The sequence below is a fragment of the Haliotis rubra genome, unplaced genomic scaffold, assembly GCF_003918875.1.
Source record: "Haliotis rubra isolate DU_JTF1 unplaced genomic scaffold, ASM391887v1 Scf77, whole genome shotgun sequence".
Lineage (NCBI taxonomy): Eukaryota > Metazoa > Mollusca > Gastropoda > Lepetellida > Haliotidae > Haliotis > Haliotis rubra.
Genome location: NW_025767490.1, coordinates 901,460 through 920,040, shown reverse-complemented (window position 1 = coordinate 920,040; position 18,581 = coordinate 901,460). Strand labels below are relative to the sequence as shown.

Below are 18,581 nucleotides of genomic sequence, written 5' to 3'. Positions count from 1 at the left end.
ATGAGCGAAATAAACCCGACGTTAAACCCCATTTCACTTCACCTCACCATTATTTTGGGAACAATATTACGACATGTATGCCTGTTTCTGTACATTCAGTTGTGGAACGTACTAAACAGATTACCCACCTGGATATAAGCCCCAGTTAGCACACAGAATGATATAATAGCCTCCATTGTGTGCATACATACATATTATGATAACTTGCAGATACTTGTTCATTACAGCCAGGTTAACTCCTCAGTAAACCGCGTGAGAACATAATCTTGTTTCTCCTGACATGTTGGAAACGGTAAACACAACTTGCTACACACTGCATTGTGGGCTATCGGTAGCCAGTTAGTTATAACATTCGGTCGTCAGGTCGAAGTCCGAGTTCAAGTCCCGCCCTGACTACAATATGGCAAACCTATTTCTGGTTTCCCCTCGTTGTCGTTTTGCTGAAATATTGCTGAAAGTGTCACTCAATCATTCACTTACTCACTACAGAAAATTCGGGCTGTTTTGCTTTCTACCGGTGAAGATCCGGGTTAGAATTGGTCTTCAGCAGCCCATGCTTGTCGTTAGTGGGTATCTGTTGGTCAGGCTCTCTGACTTGGTTGACACATGTCATTCGTATCCCAATTGCTGTTCATCGATGCTCATGCTGTTGATCACTGGATTGTCTGGTTCAGACTCGATTATTTACCAGACCGCCGCCATATAGCTAGATTATTGCCGAGTGCGGCGTAAAACAACAAACAAACAACAACTGTTTTGCTTTGACACACACACAACAAAGGTCGAGACAGTTGTAAACCCATCCTCGAGAACCTCCAGGGTATACGTTACGACTGGAGATTGATCGTAACGTATACCCTGGAGGTTATCGAGGATGTTGTAAACCTTGCATCTATTTTATGGGACACGGGTGGCTCAGTCTTCCATGGCATGGTAATTCGCTGTACAGAGTTGCACCCCTTGCGGACGCCAGGAACCTGTGATCGTTGGTTCGAATCCCGGTTCGTCACGATGACGTTTCAAGGTTTGTCATCACCAGATCAGCGCTAGTACGTTGGTTTCAGGGCCCCGTTCCTCAAAGCGATCGTAGCGTTAAGGTGATCGTAACTCCCATACTTTAACATAGACTCACGACTGTCGACGTCGTGAGCGCTTAACATGATCGTGTCGTAGCTCCCATACTTTAACATAGACTTACGACTGTCGTAGCGCTACGATCGCTTTGAGGAACTGGGCCCAGAGATCTAAACCTACATTCTATCAAGATTTCTTACTACGCAAAGCGCCATGTATGACCGGATTATTATTATTAGTCAAACGGCGTTGCACCCAACTCTCACTGAACCTATCGTAATTAACGCGGGGACAATAAGAAATCCTCGCCCATCCTCCCCTTTTTGTTTTCAGTAAAAAAATCTATATCCTTCAATTATATGTAGACAAAGAACAAATTCTCACACGAATGAAAATACATGACAAAATGTGCTTTTGCGAATATCTGTATCACAATGATATTGTGTGGACTGACTGAGTTTGGTTCTATGTTAATTTCAATTTAAGCAACATCACGCGGGGACACCAGAAATGGGCCACATATTGTGCCCATGTGGGGATTAAACCTGACCTTCGATTGTAGCCCGCTTTAACCATTAGGTTTAGATATATTGTGTGGAACATTGTTCTATGTTAATTTCTTTAAGAAAAAGAAAGAAAACCGCCACTGAATACATATAAACCTTCGATTGTACCCCCTTTTTGGTTTAGATGCCATGGCGCTCGGAAACGATTTCCTGTATTAAGCAAGGGGCGGTGGGGTAGCCTCTTGGATAAAGCGTTCTCTCGTCACGCCGAAGACCCGGGTTCGATTCCCCACATGGGTACAATGAGTGAAGATAATTTCTGGTGTCCTCTGCCGTGATATTGCTGGAATATTGCTAAAAGCGGCTTCAAACCATACTCACTCACAAATGTACATAGCTCAGAAACGACTAATGAAAATCCACACTATATTATCTTTTGCAGTCGGGACGTATTGATTAATCTAATGTTAATAACTGCCAACACGCCAACAATCAACCACCACCCACCACATGCCATCAGCCAACATTCGTGCCAACACTGTCCCGATCCCAGCATGCCACTTTCCGTGTTTCTATACAGTATATGTGCTGAGAGGACTTTGTCTCTGCACATGGCGCTGGTTTTGACCCAGCAGCTGTTTGCTGATTTGTGTTGACAGCACTGCGGTTACTTATTATATATTTCAATTTTGTACATCTAGCGTTAAATAAATAATTTTACCAGTGATAAATAATACATTCATATTTTGCCTACAGTACTAGTATGACATCGAGGTAAGACTTATCTGTGTATCTGTGGATCTGTATAAGTGTGGATCTGTGTATTTTTGATCAGCAACTTGCACTGAATCTGTCACCATGTTCATACTACTGTGTAAATAATGCATACCGGAGCAATTACCATAATCACGAGAAATCTCTACTAAAAGTCCACTGCACTATTCCGACTGTATCATCAGCTCCTGTTTATGAGTCACAGTAGTGATTATTCTCGCTGTTAGTGTAAACGTGTGGGGATCCGAGCCACACTGGTGGGACTTGTCACAAACACACGTAAAGGCGATATTAGATCATCGATATAACTGATGTTGGCAAACTTCCCGTTTTCTTTATCTTGTCCAACATTTCACATACTGTTTACCCAGTAAATTTCAATAGCATTTGAATTCATTAATACCCATATATGGTTACTGCGTTCCTGACATAAAGTTTTCCCTGGATTTCCCCTACAATGTATATGCCACCCACATCCACTGTATGTACAAAAGCCCCCCCACCAATGTTCTAATTTTGTTTGCGTATGTTGGCTACATATACCAGAAACCTGTAATCGTCATTTGGAAGCCAAGGTGGCTCCGGTTGACTCAAGGTTTGAGATCACCATACCCTTGTTCGTGTTTTGCACAAATACAAATGCCATATATTGGTGCGCGTAGGTTTATCAAAGTGGTCTATCCTTGATTGTGGGTTGCACCAATGTGGTCTATCCTTGCTCGTGGTGGCACCAAAGTGGTATATTCTTGCTCGTAGGTTGCACCAAAGTGGTCTATCCTTGCTCATAGGTTGCATCAAAGTGGTGTGTCCTTGATCGTAGGTCGCACCAAAGTGGTAAATAGTTGGCCATGGGTTGCACCAGTGGAATATCCATGCTTGTGGGTTGCACCAGAGTGGCATATATATCCTTGCTTGTTGGCTGCACCAGAGTGGCATATATATTCTTGCTTGTGGGTTGCACCAGAGCGATATATATATCTGTCATGGGTTGCAACAGAGAGGCATATATATATTGCTTGCTTGCTTGTAGGGTTGCACCAGAGTGGCATATATATCCTTGCTTGTGGGTTGCACCAGAGTGGCATATATATCCTTGCTTTGAGGGTTGCACCAGAGTGGCATATATATCATGGATTGCTTGTGGGTTGCACCAGAGTGGCATATAATCTGCTTGTGGGTTGCACCAGAGTGGCATATATATCCTTGCTTGTGGGTTGCACCAGAGTGGCATATATATTCTTGCTTGTGGGTTGCACCAGAGCGATATATATATCCTTGCTTGTGGGTTGCACCAGAGAGGCATATATATCCTTGCTTGTGGGTTGCACCAGAGCGATATATATATCCTTGCTTGTGGGTTGCACCAGAGTGGCATATATATCCTTGCTTGTGGGTTGCACCAGAGTGGCAAATATATTCTTGCTTGTGGGTTGCACCAGAGCGATATATATATCCTTGCTTGTGGGTTGCACCAGAGTGGCATATATATCCTTGCTTGTGGGTTGCACCAGAGTGGCAAATATATTCTTGCTTGTGGGTTGCACCAGAGAGGCATATATATCCTTGCTTGTGGGTTGCACCAGAGGCATATATATCCTTGCTTGTGGGTTGCACCAGAGCGGCATATATATCCTTGCTTGTGTGGGTTGCACCAGAGTGGCATATATATCCTTGCTTGTGGGTTGCACCAGAGTGGCATATATATCCTTGCTTGTGGGTTGCACCAGAGTGGCAAATATATACTTGCTTGTGGGTTGCACCAGAGCGATATATATATCCTTGCTTGTGGGTTGCACCAGAGAGGCATATATATCCTTGCTTGTGGGTTGCACCAGTGGATATATATATCCCTTGCTTGTGGGTTGCACCAGAGAGGCATATATATCCTTGCTTGTGGATTGCACCAGTGGCATATATATCATATGCTTGCTTGTGGGTTGCACCACCAGTGGCATAAATATCCTTGCTTGTGGGTTGCACCAGAGAGGCATATATATCCTTGCTTGTGGGTTGCACCAGAGTGGCATATATATCCTTGTTTGTAGGTTGCTTGTGGGTTGCACCCAGTGGCATATATATCCTTGCTTGTGGGTTGCAACAGAGTGGCATATATATATTCTTGCTTTTGGGTTGCACCAGAGTGGCATATATATCTTGCTGCTTGTGGGTTGCACCAGAGTGGCATATATATCCTTGCTTGTGGGTTGCACCAGAGCCGACATATATATCCTTGTTGTTGCACCAGAGGGTTGCACCAGAGCGGCATAAATATCCTTGCTTGTGGGTTGCACCAGAGCGGCATATATATCCTTGCTTTTGGGTTGCACCAGAGAGGCATATATATCCTTGCTTGTGGGTTGCACCAGAGTGGCATATATATCCTTGCTTGTGGGTTGCACCAGAGCTGCATATATATCCTTGCTTGTGGGTTGCACCAGAGCGATATATATATCCTTGCTTGTGGGTTGCACCAGAGCGGCATATATATCTTTGCTTGTGGGTTGCACCAGAGCGATATATATATCCTTGCTTGTGGGTTGCACCAGAGTGGCATATCTATCCTTGCTTGTGGGTTGCACCATAGTGGCATATATATCCTTGCTTGTGGGTTGCACCAGAGCGGCATATATATCTTTGCTTGTGGGTTGCACCAGAGCGGCATATCTATCCTTGCTTGTGGGTTGCACCAGAGCTGCATATATATCCTTGCTTGTGGGTTGCACCAGAGTGGCATATATATCCTTGCTTGTGGGTTGCACCAGAGCGGCATATCTATCCTTGCTTGTGGGTTGCACCAGAGCTGCATATATATCCTTGCTTGTGGGTTGCACCAGAGTGGCATATATATCCTTGCTTGTGGGTTGCACCAGAGCGATATATATATCCTTGCTTTTGGGTTGCACCAGAGCGATATATATATCCTTGCTTGTGGGTTGCACCAGAGTGGCATATATATCCTTGCTTGTTGGCTGCACTAAAGTGGTATACGACATGATTTGCTCTCCTGTAAACTCATCTATTTTGGATCATTTTATAAAAAGTGTTAAAAACAAAAATTGGGAAAAACGACAGTCATAGAATATTTAACAGTTAAACATTAGTTGTGTTCAAAACCTCGCCCCAAACCATTTTATATCTATTTCCATGAGTACTATAGTTGGGTATTTAACCCGAAAACAACAGATGGCAGCTCAGCTAAGGGGCACAACTCTGCACGTTTGGTGTTTTCTAAGAACACTGAGCCCCACTTACACACAGGCTTCCAGATACTATACTTGGGGTCTTTCCATAGAAAATAAAACATGTACAAACACAGTCGAGTCAGGAAATTGTTTTATTTCAGGATCTTTCACACAAGGATCTTGCACACTCAGTTCAGGCTTCCACTGTCTATGAGCCAAGAGTCTTCCAACACAGCAGGAAGAACATGGCTGCTATTTGAGACGTCAGTCTTATCACTGCCACAGTAAGCTGGGAAGAGAAACAAATCAAAGTTTACAACAAAGGCCTTAAAGGACACAATGAAGCTAAAAATTGCCACGAAGCACAAGCACTCACAGTACCAGGTAACATACGGGTGCTAAGATGGTCATAGGACACTAGGACAGTGAGTGAGTCAGTTTGGTTTTACTCTGCTTTTTGCAGTATCATAGTGGGGGACTCCAAAAATGGGCTTCACGCCTTGTAACCATGTGGGGAATCGAACCCGGGTCTTTGGTGTGACGAGCGAACGCTTTAACCACTAGGCTACCCCATTGCCCCTTTGTAGGACAGGGTAAGATATAAATGTGATAACTCTCCACAGAGCTGGGTTGAACAGTCACAACAGGTCACAGCATTAATTTCACACATCTTAGTGCTAAGAGATACATTTCATTAAAATCTAGGCCCAGGTAAGGTATTAGCATTAAGACAATCACAGCACAATGAAAAGTACAATGCTATTACTCTCTGATACTGGGCTTAATCTTACAGGAGAATTGTTGGTTTGACGTTCAATGTCACACTCAGCAATATTCCAGCTATGTGGCGGTGGTATGCAAATAATCCAGCCTGGACCAGACAATTCACTGGTCAACAGCAAGAGCATTGATCTACACAATTGGGATACAATGACATGTGTCAACCAAGTCAGTGAGCCTGACCACTCGATCCCGTTAGTCGCCTCTTACGACAAGCATGATTTTCTGAAGATCAATTCTAACCCGGATCTTCACGGGCAACAAGAGAAATGGGACAGCACTACAACTTACACACATAACACATGTATACTTGACATTCAACAACTGTATAGTCTGTTTGCAGTGAAATTGTAGCGATGAATTTCACTTTAAACAAAAAGTAAAATAAATAAAGTGAAATCCTCATGATTTTACCTTGCCAAATGAACATTTAAATCTCAGAAATTTATTCATCTTAGGATAAAAGTTGTTTAACAAATGATCATAGTTTCACATCGCTATTATGGGTTTGTATTACAAGGGGTATGCACATCAAATGAAACACCAAGAACGACAAGGGTTGTTCTAAGTTAACGCTCTTCACGTACCGCACGTGCATTTGTTTCACTGTTCCAACTACTGCGCTTACACCATTGTAATACAAACCAGTAATAGCGATTTGAATCTATGATCGTTTGTTAAACAACTTTTATCCTAAGTTGAATAAAATTCTGAGATTTAAATGTTCAAGTGGCAAGGTAAAATTATGAGGATTCACAATCTTAATTTCACTTTATTTGTTTTACTTTTTTGTTTAAAGTGAAATTCATCGGTACGTTTTCACTGGAAACAGACTATAGTATCAGTGATGATAGGTTTGAATTCTAGATTTCACAACTTTTTTATTCTGTTAATAAATGATTATTTACATGTTTCAGCATGTAGTTTATCAAGTGACCAAACAATCTGCTACTGGGTCAGAAACATAGCATTAGCTAAGGTCTGTGTTTATCAGTATGAATTCACAATAATGCTATCATGAGATGTGTTGTAAACACTCGGATGATGGCTTGTTTTGATACATAGTTTTATTTCATATGTTAGTCATGTTTGGCAGTTGTTCGTGTGATCAGAGAGACAAAATGTTTTCTACTTTTCTCCATGCTGACATTGCTGTATCCAAATTTTCCTCCACATGGAATCGGTCTTGGAAATCTACAGAAATGACACCTTTCATTTGACAAATTAGTTCACGCATTGCAAAAAACCCCTTTCTGCATTTTGCATGTACAGAGAATGATGGAAAATCCCTTTATTTTCATGCAGATTCATGCACTATAAACACGGGAAAATTGTGTATTTCTCTCTATTACGTCTCTCACAGCATGGCCTAAGCCGGGATTTCAATGAGCAAATGCACTGGACGTGGGATCAAGGTAGCGGTTTTGTGGCTTTTTGGATTGAACTATGAAATAAGATATGAATTTCTTGGGTGTGTAAATGTATACTTTGTGTGAGTGAGCTGGGTTTTACACCGCTTTTAGCAATATTCCAGCAATATCACGGCAGGGTACACCAGAAATGGTCTTCACACATTGTACCCATATGGGGAATCGTACCCGAGCAAATGCTTTAACCACTAGGCTACCCCACTGCCCCATACTTTGTGTGACTATTTAACGTATTTCAAAACATTTTCATTAGATATAATCTGCTCAAATGCTGGATTACCTCAACAGAGTTAATTCTGGCGTGCCTTCATCAGCCCCTGTTCTAAAACCTACAATGAAAACAAAGAAATCAAATAAGAATACATCAAACACTTTCAAAGATGCCATTTCAAGCTAGATCTACTCAGAATTAATGCATCATTTTATCAAAAATATCTACGGAAAAACATTTGACTGTATATACCATTACCAGTGTGTGAAATAAGCCAAAAACCCAGCCAGACATCCCCGCTGGGGAAAGATTTCCGCCCGTAACCCCCGTATTGTTTAAAATCATTATATGCCTAAGAATATACGCCTATGTTTTTTTTATAAACAGCCTATGCCTAACCCTAAACCTAAAATCTAACCACAAACCTAACCCTAAACCCTCGAAATAATCCTAATAAATAGAATACATTTCTAGCGGGGGTTACGGGCGGAACTCTTACCCGAGGCGTGGCATTGTATGTACATCAAAACTTTTGACAAAAGTACCGCTTTGTGACGTCAGTCGAGACTTAATTTACGAGCTAGCATAATAATTTCCGCGATCCACAAATCAAGGTTATCCACGAATTTAGGTTACCGTTCTGTATAAATTGTGTTAACGTGAGGGTCACATAAAATCATGGGAGAGCAAGTCGGCAATTACCTAAATAAAGAACAGTTGGGATGAATCCCCATTGAAAAACAATTCGTGTGGTATTCAGCAGCGATGTAACCCTTTGCTTGGCACCTGGGCTCAACTTCACCATGATCTTGTATCGTTTTTCTGTACACTTCTGTGCTCTGTAGAAATTTCTACAAATTTATTTCGTCAACCTTGGCAGGAACCGGAAGGAAAGGGTTTTGAAGAGTTATTTGAGAAGAACGTTTTGATTGGCCAGGCTTCCATGGCAAACCAATCACAACAGTCGTTTTATTGAGGTAACGGTAAACTGTAATGGCGACGACCATGCCGCACGTGGATATTGTTGACGATAAACCTATCGTGTGTTTACGCGCTGGTGAAAGCATCGTTCAGACAAAACCTATATTTTCTCATGATTCAAAGTAAGTTATATTTATGCACAGCTTAATTCAAGTGACATTGCGAAAATATGCCACATACAAAATTCAGTTGACATTTTGAGAATTGAATTCACAGTCTACACTTTTCGCGCATCTGTTTTGCTGAACTGATATGATAGATTTCATAGAGACATTGCTGCTATGGGCCAAAATTAGTTTTCGGCGCAGCTTATATAACGCTGATTAGGTTAGCCTTAGGCTGCCGGCTGTAGCACACGACTCGAGATGGGGTAGATTACCCCCAACTCACTTCTTCAGTCTTTTATAGCTAGGTCCATGTGCCCTTTTTCTGATCAAATGCCCCTTCACGATGTTTTTGGTTGGGCACCATGGAAGTAGTGCACTTTACCTTGCACACTTTTTCAGATTAATTAGAGCTGCTTGGGCTTAAACACGCTTCGCCGGATTACTGACTTCGTTAATTTGTGATTAGCGGATGCTCTACCTCAAGACCATGAGCGCCATCACATTGCTCAAGGGCGATGGGTTGTTTTCATCTCTCGCGCTTCCGCCACACTGTGCCACACCCTTCCCATTCGTTTTTTTCCATGCCATTCTTGGACTGTACATGGGTACAATGTGTGAAGCCCATTTCTGGTGTCCCCCGCCGTGATTTTGCTGGAATATTGCTAAAAGCGGCGTAAAACCAAACTCATTCACTCACTCTTGGACTGTACTGACGAGTCCCGGATTGGGTGAAATGTTTTTAATTGGATATGATAGGATTACACTAGGGCTGGGACGGGTCCAAATTTTCAACCCGGGTACCCGACCCCCTGTTACCCGACTCGGGTACCCGTTATAACACTAATTGCGAGTTATTCTCCTTCAATAAAATCAGTTATGGCCGAGATTAAGAGTGGCGTCTGGAAATATTTTGAATACTCGCATCAGGCACAAAGACAAAATGCACTTTGTGCACAGTGCAGCTAAGTCAGAAAGGAGGGAGTACGTAATCGATGTGGAAGCATCAGAACAACAAACATCCCTCCGTAACAAACCAGGAGCTACAAACAAATGAAGTTCCAATCTACAGCCAAAATACAATTGAAGGTATAAATAAAAAGTGTATACCATTAAACTAACAAGTAAACAATGTAATGAAAACATGAAGTTTTCAAAGTAAATACCTCTCTCCCTCAGACAGACAGACTGACAGATTGCTTATTTGCGTCTCACCATATGTACATTAAAACAAATAATAATACATATTAAAACATACAGTAAATATTATAAATGGAGTTATGAGAGACGGTTGATAATTAAATATCACAGAGCAATATATTGGAAGCATATGAGTAGATAAAATGAGTGATGACTTTTCAGGTTCCGATAAGAGGGTAAAACGTGGCATGAAAAACTTTGCTGATGTTAAAAGGTCTTCTCTTAAATCATCTTAAAGTGGACATTTCAATAAAATGCTGTTCCGATTCAACTCGATTTGGGCAGTGAAAATATCTTCTATCTGTAAGTTCGATTCCTTCATAACAGCCGGTTTCTATATGAGGAGGCACTGTACCCATCCTGAACAAAGCATGGGCATGCCTGTGAGACATAGGTACTTGGCGTACTTGCAACCTATGTTACACGTGACATGCTTATTTGTCCACAGTTGATACCCTGTGAGTTTTCACTGCTAGTTTAGTCCACAATCTCAAACATAGACAAAAATCTCGTTGTAAATACATATAATAATTATAAACACATTCAATTAAGTCTTCACTTATTAGTCACGTGATCAAAGCGGGTCCAGGTAACGTGACGGGTACCCAGGTCCAACTCATTACCCACCTGTCCCGGGTTACCCGTCCCAGCCCTAGATTACACTGCCCTAAGGTAAGGTCTAACCCTAAATAAAGATTGGAAAGGGCTCCTAACCCTAAGGATAGGAACGGTTCCCTTACCCTAAGGATCCGAAAGGGTGGCATACCCTAACCCTAAGGATCCGAAAGGGTGCCATACCCTAACCCTAAACCCTAAGGATCATAAAGGGTAGTTTGACTCTAAAGATGCGTCATCTCTCTAAGGGTTGGAAAGTGTACCTAACCCTAAACCCTAACCCTAAGGATGGCAGACTGGCAGTGAAGGGAGACGAAACAATTAACACAATACAGCGAGACAGTGCTGGAGTGCAGTAGCGCTATAGCTGATAATAGCTCCGCAGCATGCCGCGAGAGCTGTGCCTGGTAAAGTGCACTCTATTGCAACCACTTGCCTATCAAATACCCTGTTACAATCTGTAGCTGAAGGGTTAGTTGTGAAGTATAGGGTGTAATTAAGCTATCTCTCTTAACTGTCTAGTACATTGTAATTTAACAACGTAGAATAGTTATCAAGTTTCATGGATAAAGTGGCTAATGAACATGTGCATGATGTTAAACAAGCAGGGGTATATGATAACTTAATTGGTAGAGCAGCACTAATCATTTGTGATTGTGCCCATGATTCCATGGTAAACTATTGGCTGATTAGATGAAATCATATGCTTCAAGCTGGCAACATGAGTTAGATCATCTAATTGAACATTGAAAAGTGTAAAACACATAAACATTCATTTATGTCATCCTGTCATGACTATGCGGCTGCCTCTTGTATTTTTGTAACCAGCATACTTCGCTGGGACATATTCTGATATGAAATAACCAAATGAACTTGAAGAATAGTTTATGATAGGGCTGCGCAATATAACTGGTTTACCGGTATCTACCGGTTCAGACATGAAAACGATATGTATTGCGATACGCTGATCGAAAACCGGTATTTTGACTTGCATTGAAAACTCCGAAATCTCGGAAATATATTTCCTTTTTTCATTTGTGCCAAATATTATTCACATTTGTATTTTTAATCATGATAAAAGTTGTTATTAAAGTTTAATCAAGCATAGTGATTTTGCAGTGTATTTGCTCTATAAATCAAGCATTACCTCGATTATAAGTAGTTTTTGTTTAAAAATACTTCATGCAATATATTGCAATACATATCGCAATACATGCTTTCGCATCGCAATATATTGCAATATGAAAATTCTCTGCAATACCCACCCCTAGTTTATGAACATTAAATGATTTATGATGCAGATGTCTGTTCTGTGGCTCGGGCAATGCAGTGAAGGTGTACAGCACAGAGAGTGGGGAGTGTGTTCGTGAGTTACAGGCTCACACAGATCAAGTGACATGTCTTATGCTGAATCCAGCCAACAAACTACAGGTACAGTCTGCATGTAACTTATGGGAAGCTTGGCTTTTGAAATACCATGAGCATCCGCTGAGGCAGGTCATCTGGTGTAATCTAATTTCTTAAACATTTATTCTGTTCCAAGTTGATGAAATATGGAAGTTGGAGTGGGTGAATAGTGTTATGTTTCTGTGTGCGGTTTCGACAGTCGTATTTGTGGTAAGGCAGGGACAACCAAAGGATACGGTGCTTCTAGTTTAATGATGAAGTGATACATATTCATACGCCACACGGCGTGCATGGCAATGATGAAATATTGTTCCTACTCGATGTACATATATCGATGTAACTATAGTGTATTATCACAAATAGTGGGAGTGTTTTAGCGATGTAACTATAGTGTATTATCACAAATAGTGGGAGTGTTGAGCAGTGTTCCCACAATATTATGGCGAAGGACCCTGGAATGCATCATCTCATGTTGTATCCATGTGGGGAATCGAACACAGGTCTTCTGCGTAACTTTTTAAAAATTGATATGTTTTCCAGCTCTATGACCGTTGATTTTGTTTTGACTTGAACAGACAACACAAACACAAATGTACAAATATGAGACGTTTACTTGATGAAGACAAAGACGAAACTCGTTACAATCGAAATCTGATCACGCGTCACAGTCCATGAGTCCACGTGCAGGCACACGCTTTTGTTGAGGATTGTTGCGTTTGGGCGATGCTGTCCAATACCGGGAACAACCTCACAGACTGTTTCACTTATCTGTCCATTCAAAGCTCTTAAACAAGCAGATTTCAGAGTAAATATTAGAGATGTCACAATACATAAGTTTCATGAATCGATGCATATCACGATGCATCATGTCACGATTTGATACATATCACGATACCTATTTTCATGGCATTATTGCGTAAATTTAGTTACATTTTGAACATTAATATTTCATATTTTATAATTGTCCATGAAAAGATCAACATTTTTTATTCTCAGAGATTAAAAAGTTCAAATTCCCCATCTTTGTGCATGAAAAATAATCATATATAACTCTCATAACATCAAACAACATGATACAATTGCAAAATGTAAATGATACATAAACATATTTAAACCGATACTTTCAAAACTAAATATCGATACAGTTTTGAATGTATCGATAATTGTATTGTCTTAGAAAAAGTATCGATGTATCAATGTATCGATGTTTCATGGCATCCCTAGTAAATATGTTTGTATTATTTACCTCATTAGTCAGATGGACTAGTTATTGATGGTGGTCATGTTTCAGCTGATCTCTAGTGGCCTTGACGCCCAGGTATTCTTCTGGGACTACATCGATGGCGTCATGCTCAAGGTAAGTGTGTCATGTCACATGATGTAGGGACTGAAGTAGAATGTGTCAGCAGCAATCAGTTGCTAGATGTGAGAGGCGGTTAAATGGAAACTTGTGTGGAGAAGAGAGGTAAAGTATATCCCAGCACCACATGGCTTATAGTAACCATGGTAACTGGCAACTAAACTGATGGGGGAAGAATATTTCCACAGAACCCCATTGCTGGTCCTAGAGGAAGCCTGAGGGAAGTTCAGGTTAGAACTGGTCTCTGTCCATTTCAGCTGGCAGTTCGGATTGTTTGATCGGCATTGCAGAGATGATTGACTCGGTAACGAAGAATGGGACTTTGTGGATAGCAGCTTTTTGTTTATTGCATAGAGCAATGTTTCGGTGTAGATTCGTACACCGTTACCAAGCTAAAAGTAATTCACTAAAGTGTGTCTTGTCTTAATTAATGTTGGTGCATTTTTCCCATTTGCATTCTGTTTACATTGGAGGTCTTAATGAGAAGACCTGTGAAGGTCCTGGTTAGAATACTGATCTTCATAATCCATGCTTGTCGTAATAGGCGACTAACGGAATCGGGTGGTCAGGCTCGCTGACTTGGTTGACACATGTCATCGGTTCCCAAATTCCGCAGATCGATGCTCATGCTGTTGATCACTGGATTGTCTGGTCCAGACTCGATTATTTACAGACCGCCGCCATATAGCTGGAATATTGCTGAGTGCAGCGTAAACTAAACTCACTCACTCACCCTTAATGAGAATGTATTGTTGATGCAGCAGTCAACAATATTCATGCTTTATCACTGCAGCCCAAGAATAATCTGGACCAGACAATCCAGTGACTGAAGGATGAGTATTTATTCAAGTCACAGAGTCTGAGTCTCTGACTCCCAGTTGACACTCATATGATGATGGTTGCTCGAACAAGATGTCACCAGTTTCAAAGATGGTGACAATAGAAAATTGTCAATCCTCATAGAAAAACTAATTTTGTACATTTCACATTTCCAGAGCTACAAATTTCCACAGCCGTTACATAGTCTTGTGAGTGTAAATATCAGCAAAGGCCAGTTTTCGTTCCATGTATTGCAGACCAGTCCAAGAAAGCAGTCTTTAACAGGTAACATTTGATATGTAAAATAAAGGGGTTGTACAATGTCTAAGATGCTGAAGCAGTGATAATCTCCTTGCTTTAGCATGATAAGTCCATGAGAACAGTGTGTTTTTTCAATTATTTTACCTTTTCAGGGATCGAAACAGTTTTGTATTTGCGTGCTATGGTACGGAAAGTATTGAAATAACATGGATGAAATATTTTCAAAGTGCCCAGGCGGCATGACAAAAATCACATAAATAATACCCTCCATGATTATTCAATGGAAAATGAGATGTGGCCGTTTGAATAACATCGAAGGAAATCCTGTTTTGGATGATAACATAGTTTGAGGGTCCAGAACAATATGAAGCTGAAAAAATTATTTTCTGTGCCTGCTTTTGTATACTTCCTCAATTTCTAATGCAGGTTATGTATGCCAAGGGGTATTACAGGTTTATTCCTGTATACAAGCTGATGCTTCAGGGCTATAGTGCGTTTGGCTCAAAAGCGGACCGATGAATTGTAATCTAACTCAAAAACTAATAAACATATAATACTCAATGAAACGCTGATCATAATCAAAATATCAGACCAACTCTGTGATTTGTTTGCAGAATTTATGTCCTAAAATTAAAAAAGTTGTTTAACAAACTATCATTAAAATATTGACACAGTTCACTATTTGTTACGAGGGAGGAGTGCAGAGAAAGGGACAGCCAGGTGTTAGAGAAGCACGTGCACAAGTGCCGACAAAGTTATTGATTCATTAACCTGTGCTGTGCCGTCTCCATCCTTTCTCGCACACCCGGCTGTCCCTTTCTCTGCACTCCTCCCTCGTAACAAATAGTGAACTGTGTCGATATTTTAATGATAGTTTGTTAAACAACTTTTTTATTTTTAGGACATAAATTCTGCAAACACCTCTCAGAGTTGGTGTGACGTTTTCATTATGATCAGTGTTTCATTGAGTATTTTATGGTTATTAGTTTTCGAGTTAGATTGCAATTCATCGATCCGCTTTTGAGCCAAACGGACTACAGTTATGCTGCATGCCTTGTTATGTGACAGGGTTGTGCGCATTGTATGCAGGTCTTACCTGAATAGTGTATTTCATTGATTTCTTTAAAGAGGGTCAAGTGTCGCGTACAGAGGAGTGTCAAAGGATCTTAAAGCCACAAAACAAGGTGTCATCTTCGAGAGCTGTGCACTTGATGCCAAGACCGTGGCTATAGGACATAAGGTTGGTACACACTGCAAGTGATGGAGATGTCACAGGTAGATAATGTAACTGCAGGCTGAAATAGTTCATAGTGCTCTGGCTTGTTGAAGTTGGAGTTAAGCATGAAAAAATAAACATGGCCATAGGGTTATTAACAAATGTAATCATATTTACCTGTCAGAAAGAGGAGTGAGTTCGGGAGTGAGTATGGTTTTACACCGCTTTTGGCAATATTCCAGCAATATCATGGGGGGGCACCAGAAATGGGCTTCACACATTGAACCTATGTGGGGAATCAAACCCGGGCTTTCGGTGTGACGAGCGTCAGAAGGGAAGAAAAGGGGTTTACTGAATCAGATGTCTGTGTGTGACAGAAAATTAGTCTGTGGCAGTGTTGGCTTCCTGTTCTGTATTTGCTTTTACTTGGTGTAACACTTGATGTCACTGATTCAATCAATGTGATGAGTCTTCTTGAATGTGATCTCAGTGAGAGTGATAAAAATGTTCCATGAAATGACGTTAATGCGTTAATGACGTTAATGAAATGCGTTATTGGGTAAATAATGAAAAATAGTATAGCTTGCTTACCAAACTGAACACCAAGTGACCAATGTGACGTGTATGTCAAGGTCAATTTAGCTGATCAGGGAACAGGTAGTCCTGTTGTTTAAGATGCAGTTAGCTGTGAAGAGTTGTGACCCTTGGGCATGCAATGATCCTATGATTGTGGTCCTCATATTCACTGATTATTTTCCTCAGCCTCAAGTGAGTGAGTGAGTGAGTGAGTGGTGTTTTATGCAGCTTGTAGCAATATTTCAGCAATATCTAGGGGAAACCAGAAATAGGCTTCACACACTGTACCCATGTGGAAAATCAAACCTGGTTCTTTGCCATGAGGGGCGGTGGGGTAGCCTAGTGGTTAAAGCGTTGGCTCGTCACGCCATAGACCCGGGTTCGAATCCCCACATGGGTACAATGTGTGAAGCCCATTTCTGGTGTCCCCCACCGTGATGTTGCTGGAATATTGCTAAAAGCGGCGTAAAACCAAACTCAGTCAGTCAGTCTTTGCCATAAATGCTTTAACCACTACCTCACCATCCTCATCAGTCACAAAGTGGGAGGGTGATATTGGAATGGGTTCCCTCCCTCCCTCCATTCATCTCTACTGTGTATCTGTCTTTCAATCCATCACATTTCTGTTTCCTGAGCACAACTCACAGACTAACCTGTGTAAATGTCAAGTTCCTGTTCTAGTGTTGGTGCTTATTGTTTCTTTCAGGATAATTATTTTGCTGGAGTATCAACAAATAGAAAAGAACTTATCATTCACTACAACAAGAAGTGTATCAAGTAAGCAGTTTTATCGTATTTCCATGATATTCATGTGAAAGTTACCACCTTCATTAATGCTTGTGGCATGGGCTCCAAGTCATTTAAGATATAATCCTGTGCAGAGTGGCATCCCATAGGCATGCCTTTAACCTACATTGTGCGTTTGAATACTGGGTTAGCAAGACCATGTTTTTCCATGTTTGTTACTACCATAGCACCTTCGAAGATCCGGGTTAGGAGTGGTCTTCAGCAGCCCATGCTTGTCGTAAGAGGCGGCTAATGGGATTGGTCGGTCAGGCTTGCTGACTTGGTTGACACATGTCATTGTATCCAAATTGCTCAGGGTGCTGTTGATCAAAACAACGTTAGTGCTATGACTACCTTAAGTCTGTATTAAGGTATGGGAGTTACGGTCACCTTAACGCAAAGATCCCTTTGTACAACGGCACCCAGATCAATGTTTATGGTGTTGATCACTGGATTGTCTGGTCCAGACTCGATTATTTACAGACGTCAGCCATATAGCTGGAATATTGCTGAGTCTGGCGTTAAACAAGATGTTTGAGACATGTACAACTGTAGGCTTTCCTCACACATTAAGCCTGACACACTGTGATGTATATGAAGTACTATAAAGCTGCATAAAGCTCAACTAACCCATTGCATTAATGCTGATGTAAAGTGATATGTTTGCTTTGTTTCAACAGATACAAGATGCAGTATGTTCAGATCACGTGTGTGTCAGCCCACCCTACAGAACTTGCCCTGGCTACTGGCTGCTCTGATGGCAAGATATATTACTGGTAAGTTAGTCACTCACTTGCTCAACCACTCAACCACTCCACCACTCACTCGCTCGACCGCTCAACCACTCGACCGCTCAACCGCTCAACCACTCACCACCAACCGGCTCAACCACCACTTCCACCCGCTCAACCACTCGACTACTCAACCGCTCAACCACCCACTCGCTCAACTGCTCAACCATTCGACCACTCACTTGCTCAACCACTCAACAACTTGACCACTCAACCACTCCACTCCACCACTCGACCGCTCAACCACACACTCGCTCCACGGCTCAACCACTCGACTACTCAACCGCTCAACCACCACTCGCTCGCTGCCAACTGCTCGACAACTCAACGCTCACCACCAACCGCTCAACCACACACTGCTCGCTCAAACACTCACCCGCTCAACCACTCCACTACTCAACCGCTCAACCACCCACTCGCTCAACTGCTCAACCACTTGAAAACTCGACCACTCAACCACTCCACGACTCGACCGCTCAACCACTCAACCACACACTCGCTCAAACAC

General features: G+C 41.5%; 1 protein-coding gene across 1 annotated transcript in view; it reads left to right on the top strand.

Moving 5' to 3' along the window:
• Positions 1-8,913: 8,913 nt before the first annotated feature.
• Positions 8,914-18,581, top strand: part of LOC124260557 (WD repeat-containing protein 75-like) — a 28,878-nt gene continuing 19,210 nt past the window's right edge. Inside the window, 8 exon segments of the mRNA XM_046694879.1 lie at positions 8,914-9,060; positions 12,159-12,288; positions 13,556-13,621; positions 14,620-14,728; positions 15,833-15,924; positions 15,927-15,944; positions 17,203-17,273; positions 17,963-18,058. Coding sequence (XP_046550835.1) covers positions 8,951-9,060; positions 12,159-12,288; positions 13,556-13,621; positions 14,620-14,728; positions 15,833-15,924; positions 15,927-15,944; positions 17,203-17,273; positions 17,963-18,058 — 692 coding nt within the window. The 5' untranslated portion in view covers positions 8,914-8,950.